Here is a 16,408-nt window from a genome sequence, read left to right on the forward strand (position 1 = left end):
TGGTTGATCAGATTATTTAAAAGCTCTTCTGGATTTTTATTTCAGTTAGTAAATCGCATTTGAAGTATTTGTTTCATGGTTTCCCTTAATTCAGGAAATTAGCCAACTTATTTCTGAACAATTTTGCTATAATTTTTCATGCTACATACAAAGTTATAGATAGTTTGGAGCCTACATTGGACACCTCTCCCTAACAGATGATGCCCTTTTCCTAAATAGGCCAAGTGTTATGGTGGGAAGGATCCAGCATGAGGTATTTGTAGATATGTGGTCCTTTGAAATACTTTGAAATACTCTGATACAAGGATAGCCTTCACACTCATGGAATTTTAGAAGCAAGTAAAAATATGACTGTTCTTAAGTCCTGGGGTATAATTATAACTAGCAAGCGTATATTTGGTAAACTAAATATTTTTAGCATTACTTTGAGATTGGACTACTATTTAAATTATATTGACTTAAATTGCATGTTATGTGGTAAGTTCTGTAAGCTAGTATCTAGAATACCTAGAATCTGCCTAGTTTCAGAGGGTAGATGCACCTTGAAAATAAATATATGTATTTTGCTCTATCCTTAGGTGAAAACTTCAGAATTTTATCGTTATTCCAGGCAGTTGCGGCATGAAGTGGAGCAGGCTATGAATTACTTCCATAGTGTGCATCAACAGCCTTTGATGGAAATGAAATCAAATCGTATTCGTTCTGCCAAACCCCAGACTGCAGTATTTAGAGGAATGATAGGACACAGCATGGTAAATAGCAAAATCCTCCTCCTGCACAAGCCAAGGGTCTGGTGGGAGTTAGAAGGCCCACAAGTACCTTTGAGACCAGATTGCCTTGCTATTGTTAATAATTTTGTGTTCTTATTGGGTGGGGAAGAGTTGGGTCCAGATGGTGAATTTCATGCTTCCTCCAAGGTGTTCCGATATGATCCAAGGCAAAACTCTTGGTTGCGAATGGCAGATATGTCTGTGCCACGGTCAGAATTTGCTGTTGGTGTTATTGGAAGATACATCTATGCAGTAGCTGGAAGAACAAGGGATGAAACATTTTATTCAACCGAACGATATGATATTACAGAAGACAAGTGGGAGTTTGTAGATCCTTATCCGGTCAATAAATACGGACATGAAGGAACTGTTCTTGGCAGCAAATTGTACATCACTGGTGGAATAACGTCATCTTCTACATCCAAGCAGGTGTGTGTATTTGATCCCAGTAAAGAAGGAACTGTGGAGCAGCGAACAAGGAGGACTCAAGTGGTGACTAATTGTTGGGAAAACAAATGCAAAATGAATTATGCAAGATGTTTTCACAAAATGCTTTCCTATAATGGCAAGCTTTATGTTTTTGGAGGTGTCTGTGTAATCCTGAGAGCCTCGTTTGAATCTCAAGGCTGCCCTTCTACAGAGGTTTATGATCCAGATACTGATCAATGGACAATTTTGGCTTCTATGCCAATTGGTAGAAGCGGCCATGGTGTGGCTGTTCTGGACAAGCAGATAATGGTTCTTGGAGGCCTTTGTTATAATGGTCACTACAGTGATTCAATTCTTACTTTTGATCCTGAAGATAATAAATGGAAAGAAGATGAATATCCAAGAATGCCCTGCAAACTTGATGGTTTACAAGTTTGTAGCCTACATTTTCCCGAATATGTGCTAGAACATGTTAGACGTTGTAGTTAAAAGACTCAAGAAGAAAGTACACATGAGAAAAGCAGAATAAGTAGAGGGAAATAAAGCAAATTAAATGTGATTGACCTGTGTAATATCTTAATAAAGAAAAAGTATACAGGAATGTATTTACGAAGTTTATTAGGAATGACTGTAGTTTCATAATGATTTTTTTTTACATATATGGTTTGAGAGAAGAAAAAATAAAAGATGTTCTTCCATTTTATTTGTTGTAAAACCATAATAGGTACACATGAACACATGTCTTTAAACAAAACATTGTGGTTCGGAAAGTACTGGAAAATACAGTTTTTGAAAAGTAGTTTAAAAGCAAATGTATTGTGGATTTTAATTTTTTAAACAGGTGAAAATTTGGGCACCCTTACTAAAACAGATTCTCTTCTAATATAGCAGTGCAATGGGCCTTTTGTTTTAAGTACATTATTTGTTTTTTCAATACTTTTTTACTTTTATGCCCCCTGAACAAATTTGACACATTATCTTTTGATATTGGTCACAATTTAAAATAGTTTTCTATTTTTATATGATTTTCCTTAATTTTATGCAATAGTTCCAGTTACTCTTGCTGAAAAATAAGTTTCTAAAAGTAATTTAAGTTTTTTAATGAAAATTCTAGACTGCCTTTGTTTTAATTGTTTGTGAATAAATTTTATGTATAAAGTATGGTCAAGATAAAATGCATATTTTTCTGTGCAGCTAAAAATCTATTTTTAATAGTGCACAGATATCAGCCATATCTGTAGAATTTTAGCTGTGGTGGTATCCTTTCATATATACATTCATTGGATAATTTAAAGGTTCATCCTCAATGTATATGTTGACTGATGGAGTAATATTTGAACTCCTTTTAATGCAAATAAGGAAGAACTGTGCATTTTTTTAAAAAAATTCCAAGTTTTGTCTTCTTAGTGCTTTGCCCCAAAATACTGAACAGAAATGTGTATAATAAGCATAAAAATCTGCTCTCTATGAGCAGATAATTTTCTCCAGGTATTATCAGCCATTGACAAAACCATTTCCTTCCACTGATTAAGCTGTTGTACTTAAAAACAGAGATTTTACTGACTCAGCATTATTTCAGCAAACTTGAAACTATTACTGGCTTCACTATTTCTAAATAGGGTTGGCTGGCCAGTGGAGGGATCCTGTATCCCTTGAAATTTTGTTGAACAACCTCACTCCACAAGGCCAGTTGTCGTTGGCAAAATTTGAAGTTCCCACCTCTGGACAATAAAATTTTGTTAAAAGCACTCTCTAAATATGTGGACACATGTCTGAAAATGAGTGATCTCCCTCAATTTGAATAGAACTTTGGATTGACATTGAACTTTCATTATCTCTTTAAAGTAATTTGGAAATGTGAAAAATACCTGACAATTTGAAACTTGCTAACTCTAGGCAGACTGCTGAAATGGTTTCATGAGATTCAGAGCTCATGTAAAACATAAAGATATAAGCTGCACAATTTTATTTTAGCATTTTGGGAATCTCTATATAGCAATATGCTACATTCTTGGAGTTTAACATTATGCATGTAATAAATTCCCAATTTTGTTGTGGTAAACAACAACATACTTGACTGAAGCAAATGATATATAATGTCATTATATTGTATAATTGTGTTCTTTCCAAGCTTTTCTCTCTGAAAGATAAATTCATGGGGCAATATTACTTTGTGATTATCTCAAAGATCAAGAGTATAAATTACCCCTATAATGTGCTATATTTACTGAGGTCATGTTATTAAAAATGATAGGCCAAATTTTCTCATTATTTTCTTGCACAGAGACAAATTTGAATGTTCATAAGTTGCATATGTTTCTGAAAATATCTTACTAGCACAAATGCAAATGCATGTTAAACCAAAAATGATCCTCTTGTTTGTGTAACTTATTGTTTACTTCTTTTAATGTAGACATTGGACAGCTACTAAACTTACTAAGATGTAACCACATTTTAATTCTGTAACTGACAACGTAATAAGATAACAGAATTTATGTGCTAGGGAAAATGTAGCACAGAAATATGTTTTATTCTGTTTTAAGACAAAACAACCCTGCTTGGATTCAGTTTTGAAGGCATATCAGTTGGTATATACCGCCAGTAGTTCCTGAATGAATAAAATAATGCTGATCTTTTATTTATAAAATAAAAGCAGCATACTAATATCTATATATACGCATTCATCCATTATTTCTCCTATTTTGCTACAGACCTATTCATTTTTATATTAGTATATAGAATATAGTATATAAAGAGGGGGAAATTGTAAATGAGTTTAATCCATAGCATGTTTCAAAATGTGATGTATAACTTCTTACATCCCATTTTTACGTTGCTAGAGGAACATAATCTAAATCTCTCAAAATAAGTATAGAGTTTTTCAATAACTTCTTGAATTTTTGCTTAACATAAAATTTACTTTTACTTAGTCTATTCATTAGACTAAAATTAACTAATTCTATAAGTATTTGTGATAGCAGGATAAGATCAGATAAAAATGGAAGGGAATTTTGTTCTAAGTATGTTAAAGAGCCATTTCTGTATAATGTTAATTATTACATGTATGAATAGCAGAGAAGTTTAGACACTTAACTGTTGTTGCTTCACTATGGTTGTTATAAGATCAGACTTCTGTCTGTAAGAGAATGAGAGTTTTTGTTTACTTGGGGAAAATCATTAGGTTAAATTTCAGCAATGGCTTACCTGCCTGGCTTTTAAGTAATATTTGAATAGTGATAGCTCTAAACTCTTTTAAAGTTAATTTGATAATCCTGTCTATGGAGATTCTCAGTCATCCAGGTTTTCCCAAAGATGCCTTTTTTCCAAGACTTGCCTAGTTGCCTCTTGAAAAAAAGCACCTTTAGGAGAATTTGGCAGTCTTTTTGCAGCTATATCTCAAAGGGCTTCTAAGGCCAAGGTTTTCACTGCTTATATATAATTTTTTAAATAAAATGTACCAACATGTGTCTATCCATGCAGAGTTGATAAATTAAAGGCATTTTTACTCTAGGAATGCTTTTAAAACAGAATCCTCCATAGCCAAGTTTATATGCTATATGGCCTGATCAATATCTGAATCAGCCTGGATATCATATAGAAGAGTTTTAAAAAATAATTTACCACTGAGACAATAGTAAAATTATGAAATATATTAATAGATATGTTACGAATTGCTTTCTCAATTATAGTAAGTTATCTGAAAAGGCACATCAAATGTAATGTAGTGAGTCTATGGGGCTTGTGCTTTTTATTTAATTTCTCATCCATTGTAATACAAAAGCCTGGTTGTTTGCATACTTAATGGAAAGTTAGCTCAAATAAGTTACTGAACCGATACTTAAAGTTAGCCTACTTAGGATGTCAAGTTTTTCAATCCTACTGTTGCACAAAAATACAGCTTATCTATCTAAATGTGAATGTTGATTTTGTTTTTTTTATTAAAAGGCCAATATTTTTCAGCTTATAAATGTCAGATGATTTCTCACCTATTGTGTATCTTCCTGTGGTTATGATACTCTTCTTAATTGTACTTTCTTGAAATTCCTATGCATATAAAGGTAACTTAAGGTTACAAAGAAAAGAATGTCAGAATGTAGCAAGTACAGCAAATTATTCATCCTTTCAGTATTAAGAATTGTAGTTCTTTGGTATTTCTCCATCCATGTCTGTCACAAGTATAATTTCTTTATTTAAATGTATTTAAAATATAGCTACTCAACTTTTACTGAACTTTGGGGCAGTTCCCAAATTATTGATTCCATGCTTTCCTAAAAAGCTCCCTATTTGGTTTAAATCAGTTTCATCTCATTGATAATTAAAATGCCAACTTTAGTGCCAAAATGGAAGAGAAAGAAAACACGAACGTTTTTACAGGATTTAGGCATAGTGCACTAGACCTGTTCATTTCACTTGGGAGTCTGTATAAAAAAAAATAACACTTGGTGGTGTTAGAAGAAGACAAAAAGACTGTTTATTCTTAAGAAGAAATGGCTATCCAAAAACTTTAGTGTCTTGCATTAATGAATGTTTACATGTGCTTTATAGATTATTTTTTTTAAACAAATTACTCTAGAAAGCCTATTCTTGCATTTTATTTTATGACATGTCCATGTTGATATAACTTACTTGTGAATACTATTTTAGTGGAGAAAAGTAGTACAACTAAGAGAAGGATACCATATAAAAATCAGACCCCCCCAAAAAAACTTAAAACATGATTTGTAGATCCATTTCTTACACTAAGTTAGTACAAAAAGAAAGATGATCACAGGTAAAACCATAACAACCACTAGGCTAACCTCATAGAGTTCATCACTGCTCATTTTTTATTGATATGATAAAGTGGCTGAATGATAATTCTGAATTTCCTTATCACATAAACTACTGATATTCTAAAGAAATGGAATTAAAGAATAAAATTCAATTTCTAAAGCAAGAATATTTATACATAATTCAAGAATGCCTCTGTTATTATCAATATAAACAAGAAAAGGAAATAAGGGCCAATACCTGAAAACAAAACTTGCTTAAAGTTCCATAACCAGAAAATTGTTTTCTCTCATTTTTATGGTATTGTAGCATTACAAGATTTATTCAATTTTTTGGGGAAAAAGGGACAGAGACAGACATTTGAATGAAAATCAGGACCGGTTATTCTGAATTAAATTAATAAATCTTAATTAGGATTACATTTTATAAGTTTTATCAATAGAGTTTCAAATACTATGTCAATTTTGAGAATATATTAGTAACAATAGTTGGAGAAGTTGCTGTTGCAGGATGGTTATTTTTGCATAATCCAATGCTGCTTTTCAACGCAAAACGTTTGCATGTTAGAGTTACCTTTGAATTGTGCTACAATAAATTGGAATACTTATTCAGATATGCACTGTGCAGTTCTAATAATTTACCTGAAGCAGTTGTGAAACTGCAATCTTTTAATAGTCTTAAAAACATTTTTCTTTCTACTTTTTTGTAAATGTTAATCCAACTCATCCTGTGAATGCATTATGTCCAGACATGCATATATATTCTGTTCTGTTTTTAAGCGAGGTGTAAAAATTGTATATAAATAAGAATGTAAATAAAATATTTTTAATTTTCACTATAGATTTTCTATAGTTCCTTTTCAATTAAGTCTCTTCACATTCTTAAAATCATATATATTGGCTTATGTCAACCTGCAAAATGACTTCAGCTGAAGCCATTCTTTCTCATGTTTTTTCATTTTTTTGGTTGAGCGGGAACCTGTCGCAGATCTGATTGGCCCATGTGACCTAAAAGACACAGAGGGGAGGGGAGAATCCTATTATTTTAACTATCCCTAAGCGCAGGGACTATTTAGAGCTGGCTTCACCTTTCTAATTGCCAACAGGATGTACTCAATAAAGGACTTTCTGAACCTAATCCAAGTGTCAGAGTCCTGACTTTCCTGAGTTCATTGGTCGGAATGATGACAGCTTACTTGTGAAAGTTCTCAGCTGATCTGAAATGCAAATAGAACAGTTTGGACCAATTGTAAATTTTAACAATGTAATAAAATTTGAATACTTTAGAGCAAGGGTGTCAAATTCGCATTGTCATATGATGTATTGTGACTTTTCTCCTTCACTAAACCAGGCGTGGGCATAGCCAGTGTGTGATGCATCCGGCCCAATGGCCGCAAGTTTGACAGGCTTTAGAGCCTTAATAACTTTGATTGGAAAAGTAATGAAGCTGTACTTTTTTCTTTGAAAGCAATATTTAAAAGTGCTTAGCCTTGCCTATTGATATGCTGAAACTACTATGGCTATGTAAAGCATTTAAAAGAATTGTTTTAAAAAATATGTAACAGCCAATTTATTTTGCTAATTTTTTTATTAGTTGAAGGAATTGCCTTTCTTCAAAACATAAAACTAGTGGCAACCTTTTCAAGGCTGATGTGGCTGTTTTGAAAGCAGTCCACAGATGTCTCACATAAGTTTATCTAGTGTTGTATATTGTCAACCTTGCCTTTGGTGTGATGTGCGGCCATACAAATTTGATAAATAAGTAAATGGATAAGCATGAAAAATCAATGTTTTCCTGGTAGACTGAATGGAAGGGTAGTTGCGCAGATGTACAGAAAGAACTAGAAACTACTTTTGAAGCAGCTGTGTAAATCTTGTGAAACGTGATGGTTTTAGGTGTTTCCTTTTTATTAATGCATACTGGGAAGCATCTCTTTAATTACCTTTAGTATTTATCAACTTTCCTATTATTTTCCACCTAGATGCCTCAAGTTATTACTTGTAACAGATGCACATTGGCTATATCACTTTATTCTTCTCACATAATATCACATCTTTCTATCAACAGTAACTTGTTTTGTTAGGAATTTCCCGAAGCCAGAGAATTGTGTGTAATCTGCCATGGTTATGTCTGCAAAAAGAGCAAAAAAACTATATGGGGAAAAAACAATTTCAACTGTTGCTGCAACCATATGATAGAAATGAACACTTGAACAAAAAAATATCTCTGATTAATCTTCTCAAATGTCTTCAGTTCGGAGTGATCTTGCCCAATCATAAAGCGTTACTGCTTCTTGCTCCCAATCTTCATTACAAAATTGATTTTCTGGCCCTGGATCTCCAGCTGAATGATCACTCGAAAGACTGCTTAAGTCCTAAAAACAAAATATAAAACAGCAAACATAATTTGAAAGTGAATGTATCTAATGGTATACATTTTAAACTAAATTCTTGTTTTGCAGAGATTTTTAATACAAATGCAGCTGTCTTGAGATTTAGAATGTAGTTGTAGTTTTCAATATTTAAACCAAAACTAAGCACATTTCTTCTCAGAATTAAGCATTCTTTGAGCAATCTATCTTTGGACAAACAGTATTCTTGGACATAAAATTCATATGCCCACTGCAGCTCTGGAATTAGATTCTTAATCTAATCCAAACAAAGTATTAGATTGGTGTGGTTTTTTTTAGTAAATTAGAACAACTAGAAATAGTAAACAGGCACAGTACTGTATGGCCTTCTAACTCCTTTAGCCAGCGGTGATCATATAAGCATATTTATGTAACAGAATACGTTGTGTTTGTGCATATACGTTTGCTTGCCCCTTGTGTTATAGCCATTATGCTAGAGGGTGAGTTTCATATGGTTCCCGTGATCAGAAGGAAAAGATAGGCAATAGTTGGCTTAAAATGGAGCTTTGAGCAATTTTCTGAACCACTGCCCAAATTTTCCCACAGACAGCTTCTCTTATCTCTTGATTACTAATTGTCCTTGGGTACCTTCAAAAGATGTTCTCAAAGACATTTTGAAAATTGAAAGATAGAATGTCATCCCTATAACTTCCTGGATATTTTTTTTAAAATTTGTGTCAGCTTAAACTATATTCCAGTTATTTGTAATTGCAGATAGCTATTACAAAGTACATAATGTTCTCCATACTTGTGATATATCTTGGTATACACTTCACTTGGAATCTGGGAAATTCTATTTAAAACCATTTTAATTTATAACATAAAACTAAATGCTACATAGTACATTGTTAATGTCCTACATTGTTATTGCTTCCAAAATGTCTTTGGATCAAATGGGTCCCATAAACCTTAGAAAAAAAAATAACACGTTGCCCCAGATGAAACAATTTTGTTTGAAATTCTGGTTACTTTTTGAGGAAAAGAACTTTTGAATTGGGGAGTACCCTAGGTGAAGACTAGAGAGGAAAGAATACAGCACAAACATTTCCTTTGTACCTTGTTACTTTCTCTTGAAATAGCTGGTGAGCTTTCAAAATGCTAGATGTATCCAACTAATCCCACATATTGAGACCTCCTTGCCTATCTATAGCAAAGTCTATACCTGGTTCTTGGAGACTATCCTGAATACTTTTTAGGATATTAATTCATTTATTTTATACCCCAGTCTCATTATCCTATATATCCCTTTCATTTATATCCTACATGCCAGGACAAAAGAAACTACACAACATTGGAAAACTATAATATAAAGTTATAACGGATGAAGTTGAATTTTCAAAGAAAGAATATAATGTATGAAGATGTTGATGTTACTAAAACAATTAAAATGAGCTTCGATCAGGTCTATATAAAAGGGGCATTGGTACTTACCTGATACGCCTGTTCTCTTCGAGCTGCGAGGAGCATCCAGAAGTGGGTGGTGCTTCAGTCTCTGCATTATCAGGCTGAGCTTGAATTGAGGAACGCTCCTCTTCCTTCCACGTGACTCCTCCGTAGCGTTCCCCAGTTTTGCGAAGACAAGAGGAAAAAAATTGTGCTCTCATCCTAGCTAACTAATGGTTCATTGGCTGAAACAAGACCCCACCAGACGGTGAAATTTTGGGTGGGGCTGGATGCTCCTCGCAGCTCGAAGAGAATGGGCGTATCAGGTAAGTACCAATGCCCCTTCTCCTTAGAGCTGCTCGGAGCATCCAGAAGTGGGACATACCAAAGCTGGACCTGTCCTATGGGAGGGGTGCTGTCTGGTCTGAAGTTACCTTGGGTTCTCTAAAAACCTTCTGTAGAACCCTTCTACCAAAGAAAGCCTCCGCTGAGGCAAACACATCAATCTTGTAGTGTCTGATAAAAGGTGACGGGGAGGCCCACATCGCCGCCTGGCAGATTTCATTTATTGGTACCTGGGTGGCCCAGGCAACCGAAGTTGCCGCACTCCTGGTGGAGTGAGCAGTGATACCTCTGGGTACCTGCAAGGCCTGCGACTGGTATGACTTGGCTATTGCCGCCCTTATCCAACGCCCTATGATGGACAGTGATACCTTGTGCCCCTGTGTTTTAGGTTGAAAGAAAAGAAACAAGGCCTCTGACTTTCGGAAGGCCTCTGTGCGTTTGATATAAACGCACAAGGCACGTCTCACATCCAGTGTGTGCCATTGCCTTTCCCTTTCCTGTGATGGCCTGGGACAAAAATTTGGCAGGATAAGTTCCTGGGCTCTGTGGAAAACCGAATTGACTTTGGGCAAAAAGGAAGGATCAGGACGGAGGACCACTCGATCAGTGTGAAATACACATAGGTCTTTTCTAATGGATAGGATAGCAATCTCCGATATTCTATGGGCTGATGTGATTGCTACGAGGAAGACTACCTTGTATGTTAGAAACTGGAGAGATGCCTCCCTTAAGGGCTCGAACGGAGGTTTTGTGAGTGAGATAAGGACTCTGTTAAGGTCCCAGGTTGGGTACCGGTGTAGAGTGGGAGGGTGTAAATTGGTGGCTCCTCTAAGAAACGCCCGAATATGGGGGTGATGGGAAAGGGAGTCAACTCCCTCACAGGAGATGACCGTTGATAAAGCTGCTACCTGTTGTTTTAATGTGTTAGGAGACAGCCCCTTACTGAGTCCCTCCTGCAGGAAGTCTAAAATTTGAGCAACGGAGGGGGAAGCAGGGTTAATTTGGAACTTGTCACACCATTTGCAAAAGATGGACCAAGTGGCATTGTAGATTTGTATAGTTGAGGGCTGTCTGGCTGCTAGTATAGTGTCAATGACCCTGCTAGATAGGTTTTCCCTCTGCAGACGGTCCCGCTCAACCTCCAAACTGTTAATTGGAGCCATTGAGGGTCCGGGTGGAGAAGGGGTCCTTGAGACAGCAAGATCCTGTCTGATGGGATCCTCCAGGGTGGAGCCACTGAGAGACTGCGGAGGTCCCCAAACCAAGGACGTCTGGGCCAGTAAGGTGCTATAAGAAGTAGTTCTGCTTTCTCGTGAAGCAACTTCTGGATGACCCTGGGCACTAGTGCTAGGGGAGGGAATGCGTAGAGTAACCCCGGGGGCCAGGGGCAGTGTAGTGCATTGTGATTTTCTGCCCCTTGGGATGGGAACCTTGAGATGAACCTCGGGAGCTGGGCATTGAGGGGGGAGGCAAACCGGTCCACTATCGGTTGCCCAAAAATGGATGCTGCCTCCTTGAACAGGGATGGATGGAGGCGCCACTCCAACTGATCTATGGTAGCCCTGCTCAACCAGTCTACTTGGATGTTTGATAACCCTGAGATGTGTTCTGCCCTGATGGAGAGGAGGTTGGACTCCGCCCAGCGGCAGAGGCGCTCGGCCTCCCTCATCAAGCGTAATGATTGTGTGCCCCCCTACTTGTTGATGTGGGCTTTGGCCGTCACATTGTCTGTGAGGATGAGGATGTGGTGGCCGCGTACCTGAGGGAGGAAGCTGCGAAGGGCCAAGTGCACGGCATGAAGTTCCAGCCAGTTTATGTTGCATGCTCGCTCTTGCGCTGACCATCTGCCCTGTGATGTGAGGGACTGAACATGAGCGCCCCATCTGAATAGACTGGCGTCTGTGGTGACCATAAGCCTTTGGGGCTCCTTGAAGAGGCAGCCTCTGTTGATGGACAATTTGCTCCACCAAAGGTCAGATGTGTCTCTGACAGGTCTATAGAGGTCAGCCAGTCCCCTTGTCTAATTCCCAATAGGATGGATTGCAATGTGTGCATCTTGAACTTGCGATATACCAGATAGCGGTTGAGTTGCTTTAGATCTAGTATCGCTCTCCATCCCCCCAAATGCTTTGGGACTACGAACAAATGGGAGTAAAAACCTCGCCCCTGTTGTGCCTGAGGGACCGTTTGGATGGCTTTTATGTCAATTAGGTGTTGAATAGCGGCATCCATGAGGTTACGCTTAGTCCGGTCCTTGGAAAGAGGGCATGGCATAAAAAAGTCGGGGGGGAGGACTGGAACTCAAGGGCAAGGCTGAACCTGATGGTGTCCCTGACCCAGGCGTTGGAAGTGGAGGATTCCCACTAGTTGGCAAAGGCTTTAAGACGCCCACCAATGGGGATGGAGTGGTATGGCTTATCTGGAGCACTGGAAGGGCCGGCTACCTGATCCCCGAAAGGGCCTTTTGTAGTTACTGAACCTTTTGTTTCTGTCAGCTGAGTTGGCATGGTCGTGGGGTTGACCCAACCCAAAGGGGGGGGGGGCGCTTTGGTACCTAGGGGAGAAGGGGGCCTGGTAAAAGGGCCAAAAGGGACCTCTCCAAAAGGGCTGCGAGGTTCTAGATTCTGACCTCCGGGTGAGGGAGGGGAGAAATTTCTTCTTATTGCGACCCTCTACCAATAGGGGGTCCAAGGACGGTCTGAATAATTTGTTTCCCGCAATGGGAGCAGAAGCCAATTTGACCTTATTTTTAAGATCTGCCTGCCAATGCTTCAGCCAGAGCAGACGGCGCACAGTGACGTGCGATGTGATAGCTCTGGTGGAGAATTTAACAGAGTGATAGGTGGCATCTGCCGAGAACTCAGCTGCGGCTGTGATCTTGGCAATGTCCTGATGCACTCTGACATTGGACAGTGGAACGTGTTGTTTGAGCTGGCGGAGCCAGCGAATGGATGAGCGAGTGAAAAAAGAGGCGGCCGTGGCCGATCTGATTGCCCAGGCATCCGACTGGTGTGCCCGGTGCAAGGCCAGCTCAGTCCGCTTCTCCTCCGGCTTGAAGGCCTCCAGGGCATCACTCAGGATAGAGGAAGAGTCGAGGCCCACTATGGGCTCATCAACCTCTGGGGTAACCAATAATTGAGAAAATTCTGGGTCCAAATTGAAGAATTTTTTGTCGTGGCCCGAAAGGGCAGGGGGCCCTGCCACACAGGCCAACTGTTTAACCACCAAATCAGAAAAAATGGGAGGAGTTGGGATGATTTCGGCCTCCACCATGGGTTGTTTAGAGATGGAGTCCTCTGGGCCCTCTGAAGTGAGGGGAGTGGGGTCAGAGGGTGGCTGCGTATTTAGGCCCGAAATATTTTTGGCCTTGAATAGAAGGGACTTGAAAAATTGTGGTTTAAATAGTCCCACAAAGGCGGGTTGGTCTGGAGTGAGACCCTCGTCCTCGGACATCTCCTCTTCCAATGGGTCCACCTCTGAAAGAGGTTCACTGTATTGTATGGACCCCAAGTCAAACTCCTCCTCTTCCCTGATTAGATCTTGGTCCCCTTCCTCCTCCTCCTCCTCTTCCCTTACTGCAGGGGGAACCTCCCCCTGCAGGAGTACCTGTCCATGGATCGGCTCCGATCTTGGTATGGATCTTACGGAATGGGACTCGTGTTCCGAGGCTGCCATGTAGTGCCCAGGCCTGGCTATTTGCTGGAGTCCCACCGCGATGCCTTGGTGGATAGCCAACTCCATCCAGGATCGTAATTTCTCTGGGACTTCATCTATGAGAGATTCCTCCTGGCGTAGGCCAGCTGCAGTGGGCATGAAGGTGGCTTCAGGAGCCCTTCTAGCTGGAGTTTCAGGAATCAGCGCCTGATGACCATGAGAGGGCGAGCTGCGCCTGGATGTAGAAGGAAAATCTGGAGGAGAGGGGGGAGCAGAGGTAGTGGAGGGTGGTAGAACTGGAGCAAGGGCCTCTTTAGAGCGCCTGGTAATCTCTTTCTTCAGGGCCCTATGGCGCCTCAGGGCATCCCTCTGGGAGGCTTTGGAAGTCTTCTTAGCCTGTCTGCACAAGTGATGGGTCTTAGATTTAGCCTTCAGAGAAGGTCCTCTGGAGGCGTTACCCTCTGCCATTTCTGAGAGAAATATGAGTACTGCAGAATATAATTTGAGTCGGATTGAAGGCGGTTGGCGTGCCCAGGGGCCAATCTGTAGCAAGACCGGGAGCCCTGATAATTATCTCACTTTCCCCCTTTCATATTTTGATTATTTATATATATATTTTAATTAATTTATTTATTTTTTAAAAATTTTTGCCAAGAGCGAAAAAGAAAGAAAATTCCAATCAGCCGAAATGAGAACTCCTGAGGCCCAGTGAGGTAAGAAAGTGCTAGGGCCTGGAGCAACCTTTATTCCCAGGCAACACTGGGTGTGGGTTGCTGCTGCTGCTGCGCAGTTAAAAATAAGCTGTGGGAAAAGCCAACTGTTAATTCAGAATTAAAAGACAAACCTCAATCTTTAAATGACTAGGGCTAATTGAAAGAGAAGCAAATACAACCTGAAAATTGAGAAGAAAAAACGAGTGAAGACAACGAACTCTTGAATCGGCCAAGGAGCTATTCTATGCACTGCCTGTTTCACACAAGGCTGAGCAAGAACTGGGGAATGTTACGGAGGAGTCACGTGGAAGGAGGAGGAGCGTTTGTCAATTCAAGCTCAGCCTGATAATGCAGAGACTGAAGCACCACCCACTTCTGGATGCTCCAAGCAGCTCTAAGGAGAACAGTCTTATCACTAGGTAATAAATCCCACTGAAGTCATAGTAAGTTCTTTTCAAGTAAAGATGATAAGAGATGGAAAGGTTCATTTTTAAACTTTTGAGGTAAAATGAGCTATGGCAAATCCCTGGCCAAATTATGTACTTCTCTAGACCACTATGGTTTTGGAAGGTGGAAACCATTTTCTAATAATGTGATTCATAATTTGATTCAAATTATGTAATCATAAAATTCATTGGCCAGTAAAGCACCCCCCCCCTTCAAATATTTTTATCAGTTTGAATAACAGAAAAAAATGAGTCACAGCACCTGTTTTATTCTTTTTTCCCCAGGTGTTATTTCATACCATATACAAGTATGCCACCCGTATACAGTATAATTAAATTATATCCTACCATTTGAACACTAAAAGTAGTTTTCAAAAACCTGATTAACAAACTTGATTAAATCCCTTTAAAACATATTGATAGACTTCTAATGATCTAGCAGTACTATTCTAAATACCAAATATTTCATGTGCTTTATCCTTGCTTACCTCTTCTTTCGCAGCTTTATAAACTTTCTTCATTTTTTCAATCTTCTGCCTAGCTTGATAAGAGCGGCGTTGTGACATTCTCTGGGCTGCCTTTTGTTTTTCTCTTGACAGGGAGGTAGTTATGAAACCAGGTGACATAGACCTAGAAAAGAACTGATGTTTTGAACATCATTTTCACAGATCCTACAGTACAAATGCTACTATGGATGCAAAATCTCATTAAATATTAAAATAAATACTGTGAAAACTACTATTTTTGTGCTCTGAAGCAGAGATGTATATAGCAGCAGTCATGGCTTCAAAATAGTGAGTGTGGCCAAATAACTGAAACCCCATCCCTCTTTATATGCATGCAGTGCACATAAAAAGGGTGTGGCCTCAGTCACAAAATTGCACACAATTTGAAGCTAATTAATGTCACTACAGACACTTCTGGAAGGTCCTGTTGCTAACTTATTTTTTTCTTCCTATTAAGGAACATGTGTGCAAATTTACACTGCTATTACTTTCTTGTCTCTCACTTCTGGAAAGCAGCAACTTAAGTGAATCTTTTCAGAAGTAGAAATGTTAAAGTTTCCAACAGTACCCAAGACACTATTCCCAAATGATACCTGTGAACTGGAGGATGACATGACTGATGAAAATGAAGAAATGGGAAAGAAATTCAAGTATCTATGCATACCAGAAAACCATGGATGCATTTCAAAATAATCTCTAAACCTCAGTTATTATTTATGTTATTTTTAATTTAAGATTACATGATTAAATATTGTATGCAACTTTGGACAATAAACAGCCATAAAACCAATCACAAAGTAGAAAATATCACAGATCTAAAAATGAAAACACAATTGGACATATATTCAGGGGTGGGATTCAAAATTTTTAACAACCGGTTCTGTGGGTGTGGCTTAGGTGGTGGGTGTGGTTTGGTGATCATGTGATGGATGGATATGGCTTGGTGGTCATATTATTGGCTGGGTGTGGCCAACTCAATTTC

General features: G+C 38.7%; 2 protein-coding genes across 7 annotated transcripts in view; one reads left to right on the plus strand and one right to left on the minus strand.

The window, feature by feature from the left end:
- Window positions 1–3,869, plus strand: part of KLHL15 (kelch like family member 15) — a 52,217-nt gene extending 48,348 nt beyond the window's left edge. For all 5 annotated transcript variants that reach the window (XM_026721309.2, XM_026721308.2, XM_026721306.2 and 2 more), the window contains one exon: window positions 579–3,869. In XM_026721309.2, coding sequence (XP_026577094.1) covers window positions 579–1,688 — 1,110 coding nt within the window. In that variant the 3' untranslated portion in view covers window positions 1,689–3,869. The remainder of the gene's footprint in view (window positions 1–578) is intronic.
- A 1,894-nt stretch (window positions 3,870–5,763) lies between these two features.
- The window catches only part of C8HXorf58 (chromosome 8 CXorf58 homolog), a 53,105-nt gene continuing 42,460 nt past the window's right edge, over window positions 5,764–16,408 (minus strand). For both annotated transcript variants that reach the window (XM_087938199.1, XM_087938198.1), the window contains 2 exons: window positions 15,409–15,550; window positions 5,764–8,343 (listed from right to left, as the gene is read on the minus strand). In XM_087938199.1, the coding sequence (XP_087794325.1) occupies window positions 8,209–8,343; window positions 15,409–15,550 (277 nt within the window). In that variant the 3' untranslated portion in view covers window positions 5,764–8,208. The remainder of the gene's footprint in view (window positions 8,344–15,408; window positions 15,551–16,408) is intronic.

Source organism: Pseudonaja textilis, chromosome 8, assembly GCF_049901715.1.
Source record: "Pseudonaja textilis isolate UNSWEBS1 chromosome 8, rPseTex1.2, whole genome shotgun sequence".
NCBI lineage: Eukaryota > Metazoa > Chordata > Lepidosauria > Squamata > Elapidae > Pseudonaja > Pseudonaja textilis.